This window comes from Lycorma delicatula, chromosome 2 (genome assembly GCF_047948215.1).
Source record: "Lycorma delicatula isolate Av1 chromosome 2, ASM4794821v1, whole genome shotgun sequence".
NCBI lineage: Eukaryota > Metazoa > Arthropoda > Insecta > Hemiptera > Fulgoridae > Lycorma > Lycorma delicatula.
In genome coordinates, this window is record NC_134456.1 from 90113867 (window position 1) to 90136914 (window position 23048).

Sequence of the window (23048 nt, forward strand, 5' to 3'; positions counted from 1 at the left end):
TTCCAACCAATTTATTTAAAATTGGTTGAAATTTTAAATAATAATTAAAAAATAAAACTTGAATTTTATGCATCTTCATTCAAGTGCACATAAATATACACTCAATGACAATGAGCATAATTAATATGGAATTTAATAACATTCATTTTTTATTTTATAATTTACTGTGCATTTGCAATGCTGTTGTGATCAAGGTTTTCCTTAATCTATCCAGGAAAATACTGGAAAAGTTTCTTTCCTTTATTCATGAAGTAGCATACCATTCCTCATGTGATCTATAATAATGTAAGAGGATCAGTCAAAAATTAAGACACAAATAGCTGTGGAGGTAAAACAGTTTATAAGAAAAAAAAAGAGAAAGGTTATGATTGATACTTTCAGAACAGTCAAGTTGATAACCTTTGATCTTCTTGCAAGTAAAAACTGTTTTGCTTATAACCTCAAAATATCATTTTACACTGGCAAGTTTCCTTCCAAGTTAATGTGTAGTGATCTGCTGTTTTTTTACTTTCTGAAGATGAAAAACAGTTAAAATTTACTCTTGCAAGCAATATGGACATTGTATGAACAGCAGAAATTTTTACAAAAGGGTAGAAAAATTTAAACAGTTGAACTTCAGCAATTGACTTGCATCATTCTGGACATCCATTTAAAGTTTCAACTCACGCATATGAAACTCTCACTGACTGTCATCCAAGAAGACCAATAAAAACATTTATAAGTAAATGTTTGTAATTCCATATCGCCAAAAACAAGCTCAAATACCATAAAACAACCACAAGATATGTTCAAGAGAGTTGACACATATCACCATAAGGAGACAAGACTTTGCATGTGCACAGAGCTGAAACAATATCAAGAAGGCGATACTTTTTGCACAGTATTCTAAACTATGGAAATTTACCATTATAAAGTGAAATCAAAAAGAAAGAGCATGAAGTGGAAGCGCACAAGTTCACCTGTCAAGAAAAAATTCCGAACCTGACCATCAGCAGGAAAAATCAAGATATCTTGGGAAGTAAAATTCCCAGTTTCTGTTGAAATTTTCTAGACTATCAATGAACAATAAACTACATATACTACTGTGACATGCTTATCAACAAAGTGAAACCACCAGTGTTGATCTAACACCCTGGCTCTCAGTGCAAAGGTATCAATCACTCTGCTTCAAGATAATCACCGGTCTCACACAGCTCTGGTAACAAATAACATTGGGAAGTACTACCTCACTCTCCATACAGTCCTAAATTTGCCCCATCAGATTTCCATTTGTTTGGTCTATTCAAGGAGATGCTATGTGGTAAGAAGTTTAATGTTAATGACAATAACAAAGAAAATTTGCCAAATTAGCTCAGACAAAGACAGATTTCTTTGCAGCAGACATAAATAAGTTGATCCAAGAAAAGTGTACAAATGCAGGCATAAGGAACACGTGCACTATGTTTTTGGTAAATGGTGAACTCAACCCATCTTTCCAGAACCTTTTTTAAATATTCAGCATAACCTATTTATTTGTAACAATTTTTAAAGCAATAAACAATTTATTACGTGATTTTTATTAAAAAAATTCTTATGTAATGTGAAAAAACAATCTTATTGTTTTAAAAATTATAATAATATTGATAACATCAACTTTTGATTAAAAAAGGTTCTACAAAGTGGATAGAGTTCATTTTGGCCCACTGCCCAACTATATTAATATGAAAAAAATATCACATTGATATAAATATCACATTGTTTTAACTTCTGAGCAATTTTTGTATAATTACTGAATGATCCTCACATTATTATGTAATGATTTATTTATTACATGCTTGACATTTTTATTAGTTAGAAAACATATATCATTATGACACTCAAATGTTATAAGTATTTGTCAAAAAAGTATACCAAAAATTATGTATTCACTTTCTGAATTAATGTTTTATATCAGTGTTCAAAATAAATGGTTTGTTGAATGCAATTTAATAATTAAATACATTAAAAAACATTCTGCAGTTGTTCTTTTTTTTCTTTTCTAGCAAAATTATTATATTTATGTATCTTAAATTGGTTACATCATTTAAAGATTTTTTGTTAAAAAATCTTTAAAATTAATTGCATTTTTAATTGCAACACATTTTTATAATTTTACAAATTTTCATTGTTTGTAACTTTCAAGACTTTTTATGAACATATTTCTCATCCACATTTCATAATCAGATATAATTTTTTTTTCCATTTTATATAATATTTCTGATTAAAAACCAATCTAAATCATCCTGTATAATATGCAACCTCCACAATGGAAGTAGACAGTTAAGCACCCTAAATAATATGGAAAATATACTGTATGAACTATGGATATTAAGGAGGGAAAGTTGAATATTTTATCATAATTTTTGGGAGGTGATTAAAAGTGCAGTAGCTTATAAGGAAGCTACGACAGATGTATGTGAATTGGGGGTTGAACATGCAAGCAGAGAACAGCTATAGTGGCGTGCCATACACATCACAAAATGTCAATGTTTACGTGTGAAAATTTGTCTATGCTTCTTTTCTGTCTGTACTGCAGTCTGGTTTACTTAACTGTAAACAAGTTAAGTATGTGAGTTTTTTACTATGTAATAATTTATGTGTGTGTGCTTTGCAGTATACTTTTGTATTGTGTCTTATTTTATACTATACTTTACTGTATACATATTTGTTTCTTTTTGTTTTAAAATTCACCAAAATGTGTCATAAAAACACTGTTTTAGTACTAAATTAAAGTTATTAAACTAAACAACAAAACATAAATTGATGTACGTCAGTCAACAGACAAGTTTAAGTGTGGAAAAACTCAGATCTACACTTAAAAAATAGAAAAAATTATGGATGATTGGTTAAAAGGAAATGGGAATATGAAGACATAGGAAACTACTGGATATGAAGAAATAAATGAACTGTTGTGGAAATGGTTTGTTAGCAGTAGATCAATACATTAGCCAATTTCTGGCTCTATTTTACAAAGCTAAGCTTTACTGTTAGCTAAAAAGTTAAACCTGATTTTAGAAAAAATGGATGGCTTGAAAGTTTGTGAATAATATTTCAACAAACATCATTTAGAATATAACACTGTTTGGGATAAAGTTTATGGAAAAGCATGCAAAGTCATTAAGTGTGTAGTTAAGGAACAGGAACAGGAACAGGAGGAAGTGTGTAGTTAAGTTAAGGAGACAAAACTTCCATTCTGATTGGCTACAATCAAAAAGACATTTTTAACTGGGATGAAACAGGAATATTTTTTTAAAAATTTGCCAACTAAACACTACCATTAAAAGGAGAAAAATGTGTTTGTGGAAAACATCAAAAGAACAGCTTACTGTCCTTTGTGAAAATATGGTCAGGAGCTTCTAAAACCGCTCGTCATCAGTAAATCAGCAAAACTACAGTATTTTTCTCACATTAATGTGAGTTTACAAAAAAGCTCAGATGACTTCTATAATGAAGGAGTGGCTAAACAATTTTAATTTCAAAATGAAAATTCAAATCCACCCTGTTCTGTTATTCCTTGATATTACAACTTGTCATCCTCATATTAATTTGTCTTATGCTACATTAGTCTGATTTCCACCTAATACTACAAACATGACACAATCATTGTATCAGGGTGTGATTTACACTATGAAAATCCTCTACAGAAGAATGGTGTTGCAATGGATTATTACGAAAAATGAATGGTGTTGCTTGCGATTATTACGAAAAATGAATGGTGTTGCTTGCGATTATTACGAAAAATGAATGGTGTTTCAATAGATTATTACGAAAAATGAATTGTGCTGCAATAGATTATTACGAAAAATGAATGGTGTGAAGAGTGCTAATAAGCTTGCAAAATCAATTTCAGTACTTGATGCTGTTTACTGGATTTGTAAGACGGTAAAGAATGTAAAAGAAAAAATTAATGTTTTTAGCTTTTAAAAAAGCTAAATTCTTATCCTTCCTGATGCAACAACTGTAGTCTTAGATGAAGCAGAGAAAAATATAAGAATTTTAAAAGATCTATGCAGTACTAACGAATTTGAAGTAGACACTGATACATATTTAAACTCTGACAGTGATTTGGATACCAGTTTTAGACTAAGAATGCAATGCTATTCTATTTCTTTAGAATAGCACGCTGTTAAAGAAAAGACAAAGCACGTACGTGTTGATATGTAGAAAATTGGAGAAATCATGGAAATAATTGTGATAAAAATGTAACTTATAAATGATATACACTGAAAAACTGTGTTTTTTTATAGTTAATTCCTGTAATGCTAATTGTGTAATAAGAATATGTGGTAAGCCTATAAATTGTAGCAATTATTTTAATAAATTATATACTGCATTATTCCAGGGGATTACTGCAATCTAGGCAAGTTTCTGTGTACTCTTAGCATGACGCATTATTACTTAGCACAAACAGTATACAGTATGTTGGTCATTACTGTCAACTGGATAAAACAGAAACCTGTTCACAATAGGGAAAAAATTTGATCTGGTTTGATTGGTTTCTGTTTTGAACAGATTTCACTTTATAACCGACATTAAATTATGAATCTTTATAATAAGTTGTTGTTACAACAGGACTACAAAGTTTTTTTTTAATATTTTCCATCAATTCAAAAAGTACATGAAATTTGATATCTGATACTTTAAAATCAGAATATCTTACTAAATCTGCTGGGGAGTTTTATACATAACTTAGAGATACACGAGCATTAAAAAAAAATTACTAGTTATAAAATCTTACTTATACTCTTCAGAAGAAACATTATTTTGAAATTTTATTTCTACTTCATTATTTATTTATATTCTTGAAACAAACTGATGTTTATCAGTTACTTTCTTTTTTCCATTCCTTATAATATTCACAAACTACTAATTCATACTGAACCTGACAAAAATGTAATTAAAAACTTAAATCTTAAATTATTGAAATTCCAATATAAATCTTAAACATGCAAACTTAAACATGTTGCTCTAAATATCTTGGACTTAAATTTAGGAAATCTTTAATCTAACATAAATACCTTGTTAACCAGTCTGCCTACTCAAATGGACAAAGCAGTTTAGTTTCAGGATAATATTCTGAAATATTAACAAAACTTCAAATAAATATCATATGGTTTAAGAAACATGTCTAATATAATGTTTGAAGTAATAAACTGAGAATTTTTTTGGTTTTATCAAATACTGGTGACAATGATTATTTATTTAAATACCCAATTTATTATTTTTTAATGATAAAGGAATACTATTTGAATAAATGCCTTGAATGTAAAGGATATGATAAGTTCCTCATCACAGTGACATAAAATCAACTCTGTATTTAATATATTACATCCAATTACCTAAGAGGTAGTTATGCATTTATCAAACATGAATGATTTGAATTTCCAGAATAATAAACAATGCAATTGAGTTCCTGCAAATGTGTAGCATTTTACCAGGGAATAAGACATATCATAATGGACATGCTATGCATCTTTGTGAAATTGGCGACGTTGCATGGCATTGAACAAATGTACCGATGGTTGAAAGTCAGTGAGTGTTGGAATGTGACTGAAAGATTTGAACCTCTGCTTTGTGACCATCATCGTTTTCTATAAATGGGTGATCGAACTATCAAATTTTCCTCAATGTCACTGTGAATTGTATATGGATCCAAATGTAGTAGTAGGCTGAAGTAATTCGGTTATAGAAGTGAGTTTGACAATATTGAACAAGCAGAGGCAAAATAAAATTTGGTAAACAGTACGGTCATCAAAATTGATGACACCATTTTTACAAAAATCACATGCTGGTCACATCTACCCAGTCATGTAGACAGTGAGGAGTTTTCATAATGAAAATTACCAAATCCTGCTAAATGCTATCTAAGATAATGTTAATGATGGGAGCTTATTATACTCAGATTCCTGGCGTGCATACCAAAGTGATGCACTGGAAATAGAAGGGTTCAGTCATTATATTGTGAAATATCAGTACCACTTCATTGATCATTAAAGCGGTACCATCACTCAAACCATTGAACATTTGTAGGGTGGGGAGTCACTGAATGGCAGAATAAAAAAACACAGGGGAATTCCCAGCACCATTCTACTTCAGTGAATTAATGGGGTATCGGATAGGAACAAGAACCCATATTCCAGAAAATACTCTATTAAATAAGGGACACCTGGCAGCCACCAGAAATCTCCATGCAGTAGTCAGTAAGTAAATGTTCCATTGTCTTTAGTTGGAATAATACAGTAGCACAAATTAACAATGAATACAGAAATTCATTCACATTCAATAGAAGTAATTTTTTTTAGCCAACTGAATTATACAATTATATAACGATTTTTAATTTTATGAAAAGCTGTAAAGTTCTCAGCTCAATCAAAAACCATGAAATTCCATACCATTCCATGCCTCCTTTGAGTTCCAACACAGTCAGCACATATTTCCTCAAGATGCTGAGAATTTTTCCAAAGAAACTTCATATCAGTTAAATTAAATACTGTATACTGCTGTTATTACATAAATTGTTAAAAATTTCCGTCTTTCAAATTCCTTTTTAAGACGTGAAAATAAAAAAAGCATCAAATTCAGTCATGTATTACAGTCATGTATTCAAACCACCAATTTTTCAAAATATTCATAATCTTGTCTGGCTTACATGCAAGTGAACTGTCCTCTATCAAGAGAATACATCTTTAAATAGCTTCTCTAGTCAGTTCTCTTTTCTAGATCTATTTTAATCAATACAGCAAGTTAAATCTTTTTCACCATTAAAAAGTAAACAAATTATAGCTACAACTTCTATAAACTTTTAGTTCTTTAATTTCTTTGGCCATGGCAAGTACTGTTACCGAAAGGTTTGGTGACTGATCTCTGAATCATAATGATGTAACATGTTTCCTTCCACAAATCATCTCCAGATTTCTCAATCTACTTGAGAAAAACAATAAAGATTTATTTGAAAAACAATAAAGGTGTCAATCTATTTTTGTTTTTCACTACATTCAAAACATTTTGGCACAGATATAGCAGAAAAATTTTGAATATTCAACAGATTCTGTGGATATTATTAGTTTTTCAACATATGTTTTTGAAGAGTAATAAAATAAAATCATGCATTATCCATGATGAAAAATTTCTGGGGTTGACACACTGAAGGTCACCTGGATCTTCTTTGGTTCCAAAATTTCTGAGATGAAAGTAGGCAAATTACTTCTTCACAGTCGAGATGTTGCTCAATGCTTGCAAATGCTCATGGAATACCAGAAATTTCTTTTTCAAGAATAATAATGTAATAAAATGTTCCTAACTCACACCCTCCCAGAATTCAGGAAAAGTCTGCCCAAAGTTAAATACTTGAAAATTTTGATATTTCTGTTGAGAGAGTTCTGCCAAGACGTCTGAAGCATAAAAAAGAATAATAAACAAAAAAATAGCATTATCATTACGTAAACAAATATTGTACTTTTGTTAACATAATACACATGAATCAATATTCATTTACTGTACATCATTTTAATAAAAAACATACTCTTTTTAGCTACAACAATAAACTTACACTTAAATGTTTAGAGCTGAGAACTGTTCAGCACCCACTCACATTACAAATAATACATTGAGTTGCAACAGCTGGTCTTGTTTACTCTCAGGTCTATCAGTACTGAAATGAATGTCATTAATTGAATCCAAATAACCTAGGTGCACTCTGGTGCACCAATATTTTAGTTAAAACCAACTGAATTAGGACCATGTATCATCAAAAAATAGCTGTAATAACAGCAGATTGGTTATGCTAATCATTCACGCTATCCAGTATATTAACTTATTACTATGCTCTTTTTTCCAGCACACTCATTTAATATTTTACTTAATGGATAGTATATGTGCAATATCACATGAAACATCATGAACAGGTGTATATATAAATACTGTAGAACAGTAAAATTCGAAAACACTTTATTTACAACCAGTTGAATATCAGATACGTAAATTTATGATTTGAACCTCAGTAAGTTATGAATAACAACTTACAGGCTTCTATATAAAATACACCAAAACCACATTTTTCGCATACAAATGTAGTTTCAATATAAATTATAATGATGCTATGTAGAGAAAAATTATACAATCATAAATTTAGTTTTTTTTTTTATCAGTAAAAGTTGCAACTTGCTGCTAGTCACTGAACAGTTGCTCTTCAAAAATTCAATACATTTTTTTAAAATGTTCACAGATTTTCAATTCTAAATTTGTGCCTCAATAAAAAAGCAATACTACTAAATATAAAATTAATTCTAATTTCTTCAAAAAAAAAACTTTTAGTTAAAGTTTTAAAATTATTGTAAAGATATAATAATTTTTTTCTGCGGCAATTTGAAAATTTATTAATTTTTTTTTTTTAAATTTCACTTTTCATTTAACAGTATCATATTAATCAAAATGGAATGCAATATTAATAATTATATTTATGTTGTTAAAGGTAATTATTGCAAAATCATCACAAAAAAATTGTTCCTTTTTTCAATAAAACTAAACATATATTTTTTAAACTTATAATCTTTAAAATACAAATTAAATACATTCGTACGTACATACAAAATTAAATGATCTGTGTTAATAATAATTAAAATTTACAAACTATTATTTTAATAATTAATTAGGGCAATACTTTTAATCTAAATCATAGACTTTTCATATACAAAACTTATATGTAGCTTTAAACAAAGCAAATAAAAGACATTTAACTTTTTATTAATTTCATGCTATAAATGATAATGATGATTTTGTTCAAACCCCATGAAATGATTAAAACAATAAATAACCTTACTGCAGTTGCCATGACATTATCTCCTATGTGCAAAAAAATCATTTTTTATGTTGCTAAGGTTACAGGGAGCTGATTGTAGGCTTTCATAAATAATGAGATAGACCTCTTACATATAACTACTACATTAAAAATAAATGCTTGAATCTCCTATATGTAAGGTACTACTAACAGTACAGAGTGCTTCTCCTATGCGAGTTCTTTTGACACGTACTGTTAGATCTGGTCTTCAGCTGATTATCACACATTTGTCTATAGAACAATATCTTCTCTTTAAATGTTTTTAAACACAAAATAGCTACTGTATGATCTGATTATCAGCTGATTTACACATGCAAGTAATTTTAATAGTGAAAATATTAGCAGTGTTGGAGTAAAACAAACTTAATGTAAAAGTTTTGATGACCGATACTAAGGCAAAGGATATATTCTGCTTATCTTCTACATTGGAATTTAGAAGTCCTTTTAATTTATTAATATAAATACTGAAAATAGTAGTGACGTAAGAGTGGTGTGTAGGCTTAGATAAAAATCAAAATGAAATAATTAATGATAAAAGAAATATATAGATAGTATTATCAACAAAAGTGTACTTACACAAAAATCAAATTCATGATTGTGAAGATTAGAATATAGATAAAGAAGGTGGAACTTTATATAAACAAAATAAGAATCAAATTCTTTTATAAGAATCAAAATTTTGTAAATGAAAATTCAGGTGGTACAGAAAAAAATACTGGTCAGAAATTTAGACCATCTTTTATAACATTCTTAGATAAAAGAATACTGCAATATTTAAGTCAGGGAATGATCTATTTTTAAACCTCATATATATATATATAGGCCAAAGGACTAACATCGCACACATGCACTTGACAGTCCTGAGAAGCCATATGACATGAATTTTTTTTCTTTTCACTTAACTGCAAAAATTATAATGTTTTTTGTTTTATTTATTTATTTATAATTCTTTTTGCATGGTTTTTACATTACTAAATTATAATATGACATTTGAAATTTGTAATTCCTAGTACATTATAACTATGCACCATTCAGAATATTTTGTTTTGAAAAATTACTACATTATTACTACTTCTAGTAGTACATAATATCTTATCTTCTAAATTGACATTGTACATTATGATAAAAAAGTAGTATTTTGTGCATAATGTATTTTATTTTGAAAGTTCTCATAATATAAAGTAGCATAATTTCATATCATTAAATTTTTTGGATAATTCGATTGTAATAATAATAAAAAAATATGTTACTAGATAATTATATTATTGGTTGGAAGACAAAAATCCTAACAGAATACTCACAAACAAAAAATGTTGTTAGTTTCTGTTTTGTTTGGCTTTCACCCATACAGAGAAAATTTGTTGAATAATCACATAGACAATCATGATATGTCTGAATGGGTTTCTATTTAAAAAGCGCACATTACAGAAGTAAAGTCCACATACTGTTTATATAATTAAGTGTACTGCTGCCAGTATTTTAAGCAAGAGAACAGCAGTACTAGTTTAAAAAAATTGTTTTGGACTGACGCAAAGTTACAGATATCTAGGCTATAAAAATCCATGAAAAACAATAATGAATAACACAGATTAAGAATTGGAACTTCTTTGTGAAAGAATGGGCAATAAGAAAAATGAAGTAAATGTTGACAGTTGATAATTACTAACCATTCCCTGACTGAATCTGAACAGTAGCTAGTCAGTTGCTGAATAGAATTCAGAACAAGCTGGACAAAATGAAGAATGGGCTTGCAGGACTCCCAACAGACCAAACAAGACTGTTTTATTTTTTCCAGTCATACTGGTTGGCTGATGTTCCATGTGTAGTCAAACTGCAAGAAAATAATCTGTTGCATTCACTTATAATGCACAAACTAAATAAAGAATGTGGTGATGAACTTGCTTTCACTCAATACCAACAACAACAACAACAACAGATTTACCAAAGCTGGGTTGAGGATCCAGAAGAAAACTCCAAGCCAAAGAGAACTCTACAGGAACAGTTATATGAACGGCATGAATGTTTTCAACTGTCTTAAAGGATGTTTAAGAGACAGGTGTCAATTATATGCCCAGAAATCATATTATAAAACTAATACATGTAGTGGATAGTAACCAAACTAGTCTGTTTCCGACAAATAATTTACAACTGCCCCTAAAGAATCTAACTTATGTGAATAATTTTTTTTATGTTCTTACTCTAAACGGGCTTTTTGAAAGTATAAAAAAATTTGTAATATTTATTAAGTGTTACTGATTTTAGTGTTAATGTGCTAATTAAGTTAATAATTATAAAATCATTTTTTATAGAGTTAATTTTTATGTAATAATATAAACCTAATATTAAATTTTATTTTAGCCTTATATTAGTTTTAAGATGTTGAGCTTTGAATAAAAATGATTTGTATTGAATTTACTTTCTCCTATATGCATTTAATTAATGCAAAAATTTTGGCTAACTCTGCCCATCAATAACGTCTAATAAGATCTATTTAATAAAATGTATTATTAAGAATTATTTTTAACAGCAACAAAATCAGCATTACAATTTAATTTATGTTTTTATGAAATACTTTTACTTTGTTTTATGAAAGTTATTTGTCCAGGTTTTAACATTTTTTTTACTTCCTGAAAAGATAGGTTTTACACGTAGGAGGTATTGCCACAGCAATGATGATACATCAATAAATATATTATTCATTATGTCATAAATAGCAGCAGGTGTTATATGGTGTTAAAGAATATGACTGTAATATAAGAATGAAATTTAATATAGATCGTACGACTGAAAATGTATAGATCAATAAAAAACATTGTACAATATAAAATATAAATAAAATTATTATTATTATGTGAAAAAGACCAAATTTTTTTTCAAGTAAGTTAGCTTAACAAATTTTGACTACTTTCTTAATAAATAAAACTTATTATGTGACTAGTAGCAAAATTATTTAATGAAAGTAATTAGAAAATAATTAAAGACAAATAAATAATCGTATCTTAATAACCTATAAAATAAATGTAGTAATAAGTTTTATAATAAATGTATTCTCACTGCGTTATACTGAAATAATTAATCAAGAATAAACTGTATGTTTCCAACTACTCATATTCCATTTTTTTTTATTATAGCCATTCTTAAAAAATTATATATACAATTTAATAAAAATAGATAGTGAATTATCAGATTTGGCTATAATTGTTATTAAATCGGTAATACCATGAATATTCTAGGATTAAAAAAAAATTGTCTCCAATCAGTAGCACTGTTAATCCATAACATCTTTTTACAAGATTTTTTCAACCATTTTAAGTTATCGCTAACAATAAAATCATACTGTTCCATTTTACTTCGCAAAAACTTCCTGTTTAAACAAAAAAAATTTCCACCACTGTAACCAGACTAAATTAAATATATAATGATCGGTAGTAAGAATAATAATAAAAACAATAAATAGACTGTAATTTAACCTAAATAAAGAATCACATCATAATAAATAAAGTGCTTCAGTAATAAAAATATTTACACGACTAACTTAAATGCTTCATTATATTATTATTGTACTTAATGTATCAAATAAAAAAGAATACTATTTTAACAAAAAATAATAAATAATCAAATATATTAATATACCTAAAAAAGATTTCTTTTAATATAAATAATACATCTGGACTTCATAAAAGGGTGGGTCTGTTCAAATTACAAGAGAATATCATATGAAGAAGGCACAGAAATGGTTTTTCTAAACACCAAGATTCCAGAATATTATTGACTAAATTCTATTTGCTGAAGACAAAACAAATTCATCAGTGAGTAGACAATCGTTATACTGCCAATAAAATTTTAATCATCTACAAAATTAAAATATAAATGTACTTCAGATAATAAAAATTACCATAGGTTTTTATGAATTATTTTTAATGTTGTAGAAACTACATTAATGATAACTAGTAAATATGATTTAAATATCAGAAAATATATAAATCTTGAGTAAATAAATTAAAGTTAATTAAGATTGCCAAAGCAAATACGATTTCAAAATTTGCTACTGATTTCACAAAAAAGTCAACATAATAATTAACTCACTTTCTGAGCAAATAAAAAGAGGAAGGTCAGTGATGCAGACATGCTACAATGACATCATATTGCTTCCTCATTACGTCAGTGATGATAGTGGTAATATTATTAATAATACATCGAATCGCCAGGAGTCCATTACGGACTAATTTATAATATCACAGTCAGGGCTTAACCACTGAATTAGTTCTGTAAGCGATAAAATGGAACCCATTAAAAAAAACACGTGTACACTGATCGGATTATCATTTAAATTAATTATAATGATTTACAAATTAAAGATAAAGCATAAAGCGACCAGACCTTAACAAACATGATATGGCCACAAATAATATTTTTAATCAATAAATTTTAATATCAATGTTCAATGTTTAATGTTCATGTTCTACCAATCAAGTAATAAATAATATTTTTTGTTTATTTTTATTATTTTTATTAAAATAATTTCTGTGAACAGAGGTTGAAGATGTATCCAGTCTGCTGCCAACTTGGGGTACACAACACTAGCAATCTGCCGCTTCTGATGCTGCTGCCAAGTGCTGATAAACCACAAGACTCTGAAAATCACAAAGTATAATAAAGGCTGTGGTAAGAACTAAAACACATTCAAAATAAGTATAAAGTAAACAACTTTTCTCTAACACTAAGCATAATCAGTGGTGCAACCTTCTACTTCATGTTCTATCTGAAGGTAGTGTTTATATTTTTACAGCAAGGGCACATATCTTTTATAACCTTTGTAAACTGTTCTTTCCTCATATATATATATTAATAGTTTTAATTTTACAATATTTCCATGAACAGTTGAATACCAGTACAACAAGTGCTGCAATGAATCTTTAAGTTTGGACTACCACAACTAGTAAAGGCCTGTTATCCAAAATGAAAACATACACTTTTCATTTTGCACAGAAGCAAGTTGCTTTCATATAAATAAACTTATTATTTTCTGTTACAGATTACTTTTAATTATTTTCTAATTCTAATGTTCATACTTTATAAATGATTATTAAGTTTTTTGCCATAGAAAGAAATGTTATAGTACATTTTTAAATGTTATAAAAATGTAGGCCTATTCTCAACAAATATTATAATTACATCAGCAGAAAAAAAAAGATTAATTAGCTAACATTATAATTATCAGACATGTATAAACCTACTTTTTATAATTTATTATGATAAATATTGTCAAGTCAGTCAATTTTTTTAGGATCATATTAACAAACAATGTTGCTAAACTTTTGCTATGTCCTCATAGTTTTCAAATACAGCCAGGGCCATGTAAAAAAATAATTACCCATAAACCTACGTTATTGAATGCATGAATATAATCCAATTAACTAGTTGTCCTGCAAGAACTTTTGTGCGAATTCAGTTTCTTTTTATTTGAGAAATGATAGTCATTTTTTATAATCGGTTGTGTATTTTTGGTTTTATTATTATGAGTGAACTAAGTCTATCGTAAAAAAAAATTAAAACAAAAGGCCCAGGAAATAAAGAGAATGAAACATGAAGGTGACAGATTTCCAAATAAACACCTAATTTATTTTAAGATAAAACACCTGATTCGCATTAAAAGATGTATTAAAATAAGGGACACCACAATCCCTAGTCCAAAGAGCAGGAAAAAATAAAAGCGATTGCAACAAAAATTAGTTGAAAATCCAGCAGAGACTTCTTTCCCTACTCCAATAAAATACAAACCCCATGAAAAGCCTGCAACGGACTAGATCACTTTGACTAAAGTGTGAAGATGGACTGACCCTGTGAAAAACCTGCAATGGGACTAGATCACTAACAAATGTGTGGTGAGATGTATTGTTAACAAAATTCATAAACTACTGACAATGAAAAAAATGTAAGTACTGAAAGATGACACTGTTTGTTATTCAGGAAAAAATATGAGTTGAGAAAAATAGAAGAATTGAGCTTTAGGTGAAGAAAAACCGAAAATAACAAAGGTTCGCACTCAGCGAATTGATTAAGTTATTCAGTATTGGACTGCTATAAAAAAATTTAGAATCAAAAAGACTGAAAGTGTACTTTGACGAGATATTATCTTCTCACACTACAAATAAATCATGGTGTAGTGATTCAGGTGACTGGCTGAAAGTTCCTATTTCAAAAGGCAGCAGACTTACTATACTGCACGCTGGAGGAGAAATGGGTTTTATACCAAATACCTCACAAACATGGTAAACAAGTTTAAAAAGTGGTGATTACAGAGGTCAAATGAAAGTTGAAAATTACCTAAAATGGACAGGAGATATTAATTCAAAACCTTCCTGATAATTCTGAGGTAATTTCTGACAATGTACCCTATCATATTGCTGTATTTAAAAAAATCACAATTTCCATTCAATTCAAGAAAAGAAGATATGATAAAGTGGCTGCAGAAGCATTCTGTTCCTCGATCAACACAGAAAAGTTGACTGTCTATGTGCGAGATGAACTTTTATTAAAAAAAAAGAAAAAACAGGCCTAACATTCTCAGACTACCTCCATACCACACTCTGATTTAAATCCTATCGAGATGATTTGATCAAAAGTTGAAGGGTACATAGCAAGTCATAATGTAACTTTTGATAACAAAGATGTTAAAGGCTATGTGAAAATAAAGTGGCCGACGTTAATAAAAAACAAATTGGACGGTGTACTGTAATAAGTTAAGGAAACAGAAGCTGAATATATACAGGACAAGAATACATTATTGACAATACTATGAAATCATTTATTATTTCTTTACAATAAAATAGTGAAAGTGACAGTAATGATTCTAATGACACAGTAACCTTGGAAATTTGAATATTTCTTGCAAAAAGAATAATTTTATTTTGTTAACATTTAAAAATTTCTGCTATAATTTCAGACTCCGTTATTTAATATATTTAATTATTATCTTATATTAACTTTTGAATAATTGTTTTAAAATAAAATGGAAAACCAGCTTTCAATGAAGGTGCAAATCATTTTGATTTGCATGTTATACCACCATTTAGGTAGATTTCATAAGAAAGCTACCTATTGTAATGGGTACCATGATTCTACTTCTGGAAAATTTCAACATATCTTCACGTTTCACTCCCCAGACCCCAAAACCACAGTCAGTTCAAAAATTTATGTACAGGATGATTTTTTAGTCATATTACCCAATTGTTAATGTCTGGTAATTTTTTTCTAAGAATGGGAAATTTTATTTTGTCACATGAAGTTGGTAGCGCTACTCAACCGGTATAGATAGTGAGTTTATTCTCCTTGAACTGTGTAAACTTTTGTGCCATTTCTGGTCGTGTTACGAACAGAATGTCTTTCACCATAGAACGAGTTTTCATTCTTGAACAATATTTTGCTACAAAATCGTACGCAAGTGTAAAAGAATCATTTCAAATTAAATTTGTTGGTGTTCCTCCACCAGAAAATGGTTTGTCAAATGAAATGTCAATTTCAACAGATTTTATAGAGAATGTGAAAACAAGATTGCTAAATTCTCCACAGAAAGGTTTACGAAAACTTTCCACACAAATTGGTTTGTCATATTCAAGTGTTCAGAAAGCTGGTAAAAAATTGAAATTGTATCTATATCGCGTACGATTACTCCAAGAGCTTCAGCCTCCAGATTTAAACAAGCGATTGCAATATTGCCGTTGAATTAGGTCTCTTGCAAATGATAACGGAATCAAATTTTTAAACACAGTGTTCTTTAGTGATGAAGCTTGGATTCACCTCGACGGTTATGTGAACAGTCAAAACTGTCGAATTTGGGCGGTTGAAAATCCTAATGCTTTACAAGACAAATCTTTGCATCCTGAAAAAATTGGTGTGTGGTGTGCGATATCTTGTCATCGTTATGGTCGGACCCATATTCTTCGAATAGACAGTAAATGGTGAAGTACACAGGAATATTGTTGTGTGCCAATTTGTGTCCCTCCTGGAACCTCAAGAACGGTATTGCTGGTTTTAGCAAGACGGCGCTACATACCACACATCTCAAGAAACCATAGATTTTCTGCTAGAGTTCTTTGATGAATAAGCAAGGGCTTATCGCCTCCAAGGTCCTCAGACCTCACATCTCCTGACTACTTTTTTTGGGGCTATATTAAGTTCGAGGCCTTCAAAAACAATCCTCACACTATTGAACTTAGTGAGACTTGTCTCACACTAAGTCTGTCACGAATATTTCCAATGCAACTCTTAAAAAGGTTTCTGCTAATATGCTGAAAGCAGTCCATGCTTGTATAACCGCAAGGGGTGGGCATTTCGAGCATATTTTTTTTACAAATTATGTAAGTGATAGCTTTTTATTAAATCTCGTTTGTAAGTAACAAATACATTTTTTTTATTCCACCTAAATTTCCTTTTCTTAAATTACACTAAAATTTCTTATTACTAAAATATCACTCTGTATAAATTTATATATATTTAGTGATATATATATATATATATATATATTATATTATATCACTTTCTTGTAGACATTATAACTGTTGTAATTTTGCGCCAACTACATTCAAATTGATACATTAAATTTAACGACCCAAAATCTCGGTCAAGTTCATTAGTGGGCAAAATTGAAGCATGGGATAGAATGGGGAGCTTTTTAGAAAAAAATTATCGCTATAACTTTCTTATTAAGTAAAATACTGAATTCATTTAAAGTTCCCATTATTCTTTGGATAACAGCCTAATGCCTGATAAATCTTAATTATTTGCTTCAGTTATCGCTAAGCTTTTGGTACAACTTGATACAGTAATGTTGTTTAATATTAGCATCCAGTCATTATAAACAAAATAACAAGAGACAAGCAACTGTTACACTAACCCACAAATAATACTGCTGGACAACAACTGATATGCTCTATCAAGTTTCACTGTTTATATTAAAAATACTGAGTAAAAAATGATTATTATTATTGATTATTATTGCTAACTCTAAAAAAAGTTAATTAAAAATATTTTTAATGGTATTTTTGCATTTGATAGAAATGTACAAGTTTTTTTATTTTTTGTAAAAATTATTTACAGGCTCATACTATAAATAGTACAGTGAAATATTGTTGCTGGCCTGAAGCATAAAACAGGGGTATGAATTGTTATATTGTATTATATAGTATACTTCATCAATAAACCTAAATGTAATAAAATTTGGTATGTAATAAATACAGAAATAGTAATACAAACACACACAATGGTTTTGCATTCATATAACCATTGGGAGCCTTCCTAAAAATTGTCAAGTTTCCATTCATCAGTTTTTTAGATTATAAATATATTCGCCAAAAAACCTTTAACAAGCAACAATATTTGAACAGAAAAATAATTCTTTAAAAATGTAGTCAAAATACAGTCCAATATAAAAAAGAGACTCTTCATAAATATAAAATAATTTAAAAATTTTAGAAGCACTTAATATAAAAACTGAATAGAATTTCACTCGCACATAAAAGAGCACTTACTCATAAATGAGGGTACATTCTATATGGTACTATACACAATCCTGTGAGCAAGTGGCAATTAGACAGATGTAAAAATTTATGATTAAATTTTAACAAAGCATTTTATATAAATAAGACCAAAAGTATTACTTTCACTCCTCCTTTGTAACATGCAATAAGCAGACGATGGAAATTGGTGTTGTAGGACCATTTCTTATATAATTACAGGTAATGAAAATAATTATGATGACTTAAGGTGAATGGTCATATGAAATAATTGAGTGAAGATAATGTAAATGAAATGCATCAACCTTAATTCATAGATACAGATATGATATACAATCTCTTATAAGTCCTAATTATATCATCCCATTGTCACAATTCCCTTAAAAACAGCGTCCTACATAAAACGTTCTAATGATACCGGCTAGCTTAAATGTTGTTCTACTTCCATCATTTTATAAAACAGATGGCCATATTATAGCCAAAAATTTTCATTTTTTAACAATTTTTTTCCGATTTATTTTAATACAAATTATTAATAGATTAATTAACAAAGGGTAAAGAATTAATTAATATATTTTGTTTTTTACCCAGTGTACGCACAGACAAGCAAGTCAATCTTAAAGTCTGATTTAGAATAATTAAAAATGCATATCTTTTTTATCACTTTTGTGACAAAAAGTCAGAAAAAAATTAGCATTTTATAGTAAATATGCTAATCTTTAAGAATGAGATGTAAATTAGTCTATCCTCACTTTTTTTCTGAGGTAGCTCTTTTTTAGTCTTAAAATAAAAACATTTTAAAGAGAAAAAAATCAGAGATTAAACAGAAAATGTCAATCTGCAGTTTCTACCCTACTCATTTCATAAAAATGAGAAAAAGTAACATTATATAAATATCTATGAGCTTTAATTTATCCAACATGATCAATTCATGATTAATTTGTTTATAATGATTTTTATATTTGTATTATTTTATAATTTTTCTCGACAATTTTGAAAAGGCTATCATCACAAATTAAAAATTATGATGGTAAGCAAATTAACTGACAAAATGAACATTGTCATGCTTAGATATGGCCATCCTCCCTACTTTAGACTATTAGTAACTGGTTTTTAATATCTTTATTTCAAAATAATTAGACCATTTTAGTTTTGTGATAAAATTGTAAACAAGTGATATTATAAAGAAAAATCATTCACTGCCAAAACTGCTGTAGTAATTTTACAGTGTTTAATTTAATTAAACATAGTTGACTTTTCAATCGGAATGACCTTTCTTACAAAAATTTAGAGCTTTATGTTTTGAAAATATGTTTCTCAATCATTTATTTATTATGAGTAAATGCAAACAAACTTTTATAGCATAGTTTTTCTTGAACTTTTTTATATCTTCTGGCCGTAACATAAACTGTTGTAATGAGAAATAATGTATTGGAACCACTTTGAGCTAACCTGAAACTGTATCGACTTTGAAGATATGGAATTTTTTTCACAGTATCCGAAGAATAAATTAGAAGCATCTTTTTTTTTTTAATTATTAAAAACAAAACATTTTGTTTTAACAATGCAATAACAAAAACTTTATATTTTTTAAATTTAATATTCTTTTTTTATTTTTTAATCAAATATTTTACAATACAAATCTAAAGATATGTATTGATCAAAAGTATGTAGTTATTAGTGTAGTAGTAATGGTGTGTGCATGTGCATAACAGACAGAGAAACAGGACATGTGAATTATACCATGGAAAAATGTAACATCTGTGTTTTTTAACCAATTTTAGTACGCATAGAAAAGCACACATGTATGCATTGTTGTACGTTTTTTTCAAAAACTGAAGAAGGATAAAGTATGCCTTTGTGGATCCAAAAATCAATAAATTCTACAAAGTGTATGAAAAAAATAAATGCCGGTTGTTTAGAGAAATAATGGGATATCTCTCATTTCATTTTGGTCTGGCACTAGTAGAATGGTTAGATACTAATCGTAATTATTTCTAAATAAATAAGAGGAATATAAATTTCATTGCTAACTTTAATGGAAAAAATGTTTGTCATTTTCATTACATCATCAAACCACAACTTATACCTAAACAAAACAAAAGCTAGTATTATAACTGCATTTAAAAGCAGTGTTGCAATGTGTTAATTTATTTTTAAATAAAGAAAACTTATTATTTTCCAATCTAGGGAATTGAGTAGCATCTGAATATCACTTAGTAAATGAAGCATATATTCAAGCTCTGGCCTCATTAAATGTGGATTCTCAAAAAGTTAAGTTCAATTCAAATACAGGCCCAAAGTCCAGGCAATTATTAAAACAAAAATCTAAATCAAATACATTAAATTAATAATTATCAAAATGCATTCTAACGTAGAAAATATACATAAAATAAAAACCACATTAAGAAAAATGAACCCACAAGCAACTTTATAGCACTAAAGCATTCATTGATACTACAAAAAATGAAATTTTAAATAATGCTTTTTCTTGCTGCTTTTAATTTAACATTTTTTATTTACTTTATTACGTAATTTGATCAACTGATTATGCAATTTTGTCTTAAAAGATACCAAAATAAACCTAATTTACTTTTCATGATTTATTAAACTATTATTAATAAAATTAACAAATAGATAATATTTATTTAGAAAAAACAATATATAATTAGGAATAAGTAATAAAACTGTTATGCTATATATATTGGGTATTAAACTTGTTTAAATTTTTTTTTTTTCGTGAAAATGAATGTTCATTCTGAAACTAAAAGATTAATATATAAATGTTATTCAAAATATTATCCACTATTAAAAATAACTCTTTTTCCCATCTTTCTCGTAAGACAGATTTCACAAAAGACTCTCTTTTGAGGCTATCCATGAATCAAGACATTTTTTGGTAACTTCAAAGAACTCAAGAGGTGGTCAGACAGGTGGGTTCTGCATGGATTGAAACAAGTGGAAATCATATAAAGCAACATCTGGTGAATATGGCTGGTGGGGTATATGATCCCATCAAAGCAGCTCTAGTGTTTCCTTGACCAGTTTAGTGACATGTGGCCAAGCATTGTCATGTTGGTAAATCACTTTTTGTCTTTTGGTCATTTTTTTTAATTCTGTTTAACTGCACTAGTTGTTGTTTGTAACAATGCCTAGTAATAGTTTCACCAAATTTAGCAGTTCATAAATAGCCACTCCCTTGTGATCCCACCAAATACAGAACAATATCTTTAAATGATGAATATTTGGCTTTGCTATTAATGTTGATGGTTGGCCGGGCTTGCACTACAGTTTTTTGTATTGAGATTATCATAATGTATCCACTTTTCACTGCCAGTAACAATATGGTGCAGAACTCTTCCTTCTTTGCCACTAAACAGCAATTTACATGTAAGAAAATGCCTTTCACACATGTGAATTGCTTATTTTGAATTTAGTCCTTTGGCTTCAATTCGTATGGCACCCAATTTGCTTTTGAATCAGTCCCATCAACTTCAAACATTTAGAGACAGCCATTTGAGTCACATTTAATGCTTCTGCTAATTCTTTAAGCATTTGACATGTGATCGTCCAGCAATGTTTCCAATTCTTTGTTTTCAAGCTTTTTTGGTTGGCCAGGACAATTCTTGCCTTCCAAATCAAAAATTCAAATGTGCTAAAAAAATTTGTTGTTTATACTTTGACCAAATGACACATACTGATTCTTAAACGCTAAGGGTTACGCAGTTGGCTTTAGTATGTGAAGTGATACCATCAGGTGCTAATAATTATGCCATTATTCAAATCCTTCAAAATTAAGTTTAGTAACAAATGTATAGAATAATATCAAGAGCTGAACGACTACGAGCCTGAATGAAAACTAAGTTTTATATGGTTTATATCAAATCCAAAACTTAATAACAAGCACAACCGATATGAATCAGGATGACGGTTGACACTTAGCATTGACACTTAATGACCCCAATAAAGGTATCAAATCACAATGCCATAACTTTGAATATTTTAACAATACTAAATATACAGTACTTAATATATAAACAACAGAAGGATAAAATACAAATATTAACAATTATTTCATACCTATATCATTAAACTGGTATGTACTCACCTCTCAACAGGATTTTTTTTTCAGTTTTTCAAGCAACATATGTATAAACTTTTCTGTAAAGAAAAATGCATCAACATAAATTATTAATTATTTACAGCTACTATTAAATTTAAAATTAATTATTATTATTATTATTAATACACCATCAACAAACAGTACAATGTACACAGAGCTCACTAACAGATAAGGCACATTTTTATCCAATCCTTTGCTTCAATCTAAAAAAATAACAAAAAAAAACCACCAAACTGTTATAAATTTTGTAGTTGTTGGGGTTTACATTTTCTAAATTTTTAAGATTTATTTCTTTTTTGTTTTTTTTATTTATTGATGTAATTGTAAAATTATGTACAGAGTGATGATGCAGGATCCCACAAAAGTAGACTATTTGTAATAGTTTTTTAGGCTTTTCTCTTGCTAGTGGTATTTATATATATATATATATATATATAGTATACATATTGTATAGTATATACATAAATAGTATATATATTTGTAAGTGTATGTATAGTTATTTAAGATAGCAGCAGATTTTTGTAATTTTATCAAGAAATTTTTGTAATTTTACCAA

At 28.5% G+C, this 23048-nt stretch overlaps 1 protein-coding gene across 1 annotated transcript in view; it reads right to left on the reverse strand.

The window, feature by feature from the left end:
- Positions 1 to 7948: 7948 nt before the first annotated feature.
- Positions 7949 to 23048, reverse strand: part of Cul3 (cullin 3) — a 128509-nt gene continuing 113409 nt past the window's right edge. The window contains exons 15-16 of the mRNA XM_075355749.1: positions 22478 to 22530; positions 7949 to 13488 (exon numbers count right to left, since the gene is read on the reverse strand). Of these exons, the coding sequence (XP_075211864.1) occupies positions 22506 to 22530 (25 nt within the window). The 3' untranslated portion in view covers positions 7949 to 13488; positions 22478 to 22505. The remainder of the gene's footprint in view (positions 13489 to 22477; positions 22531 to 23048) is intronic.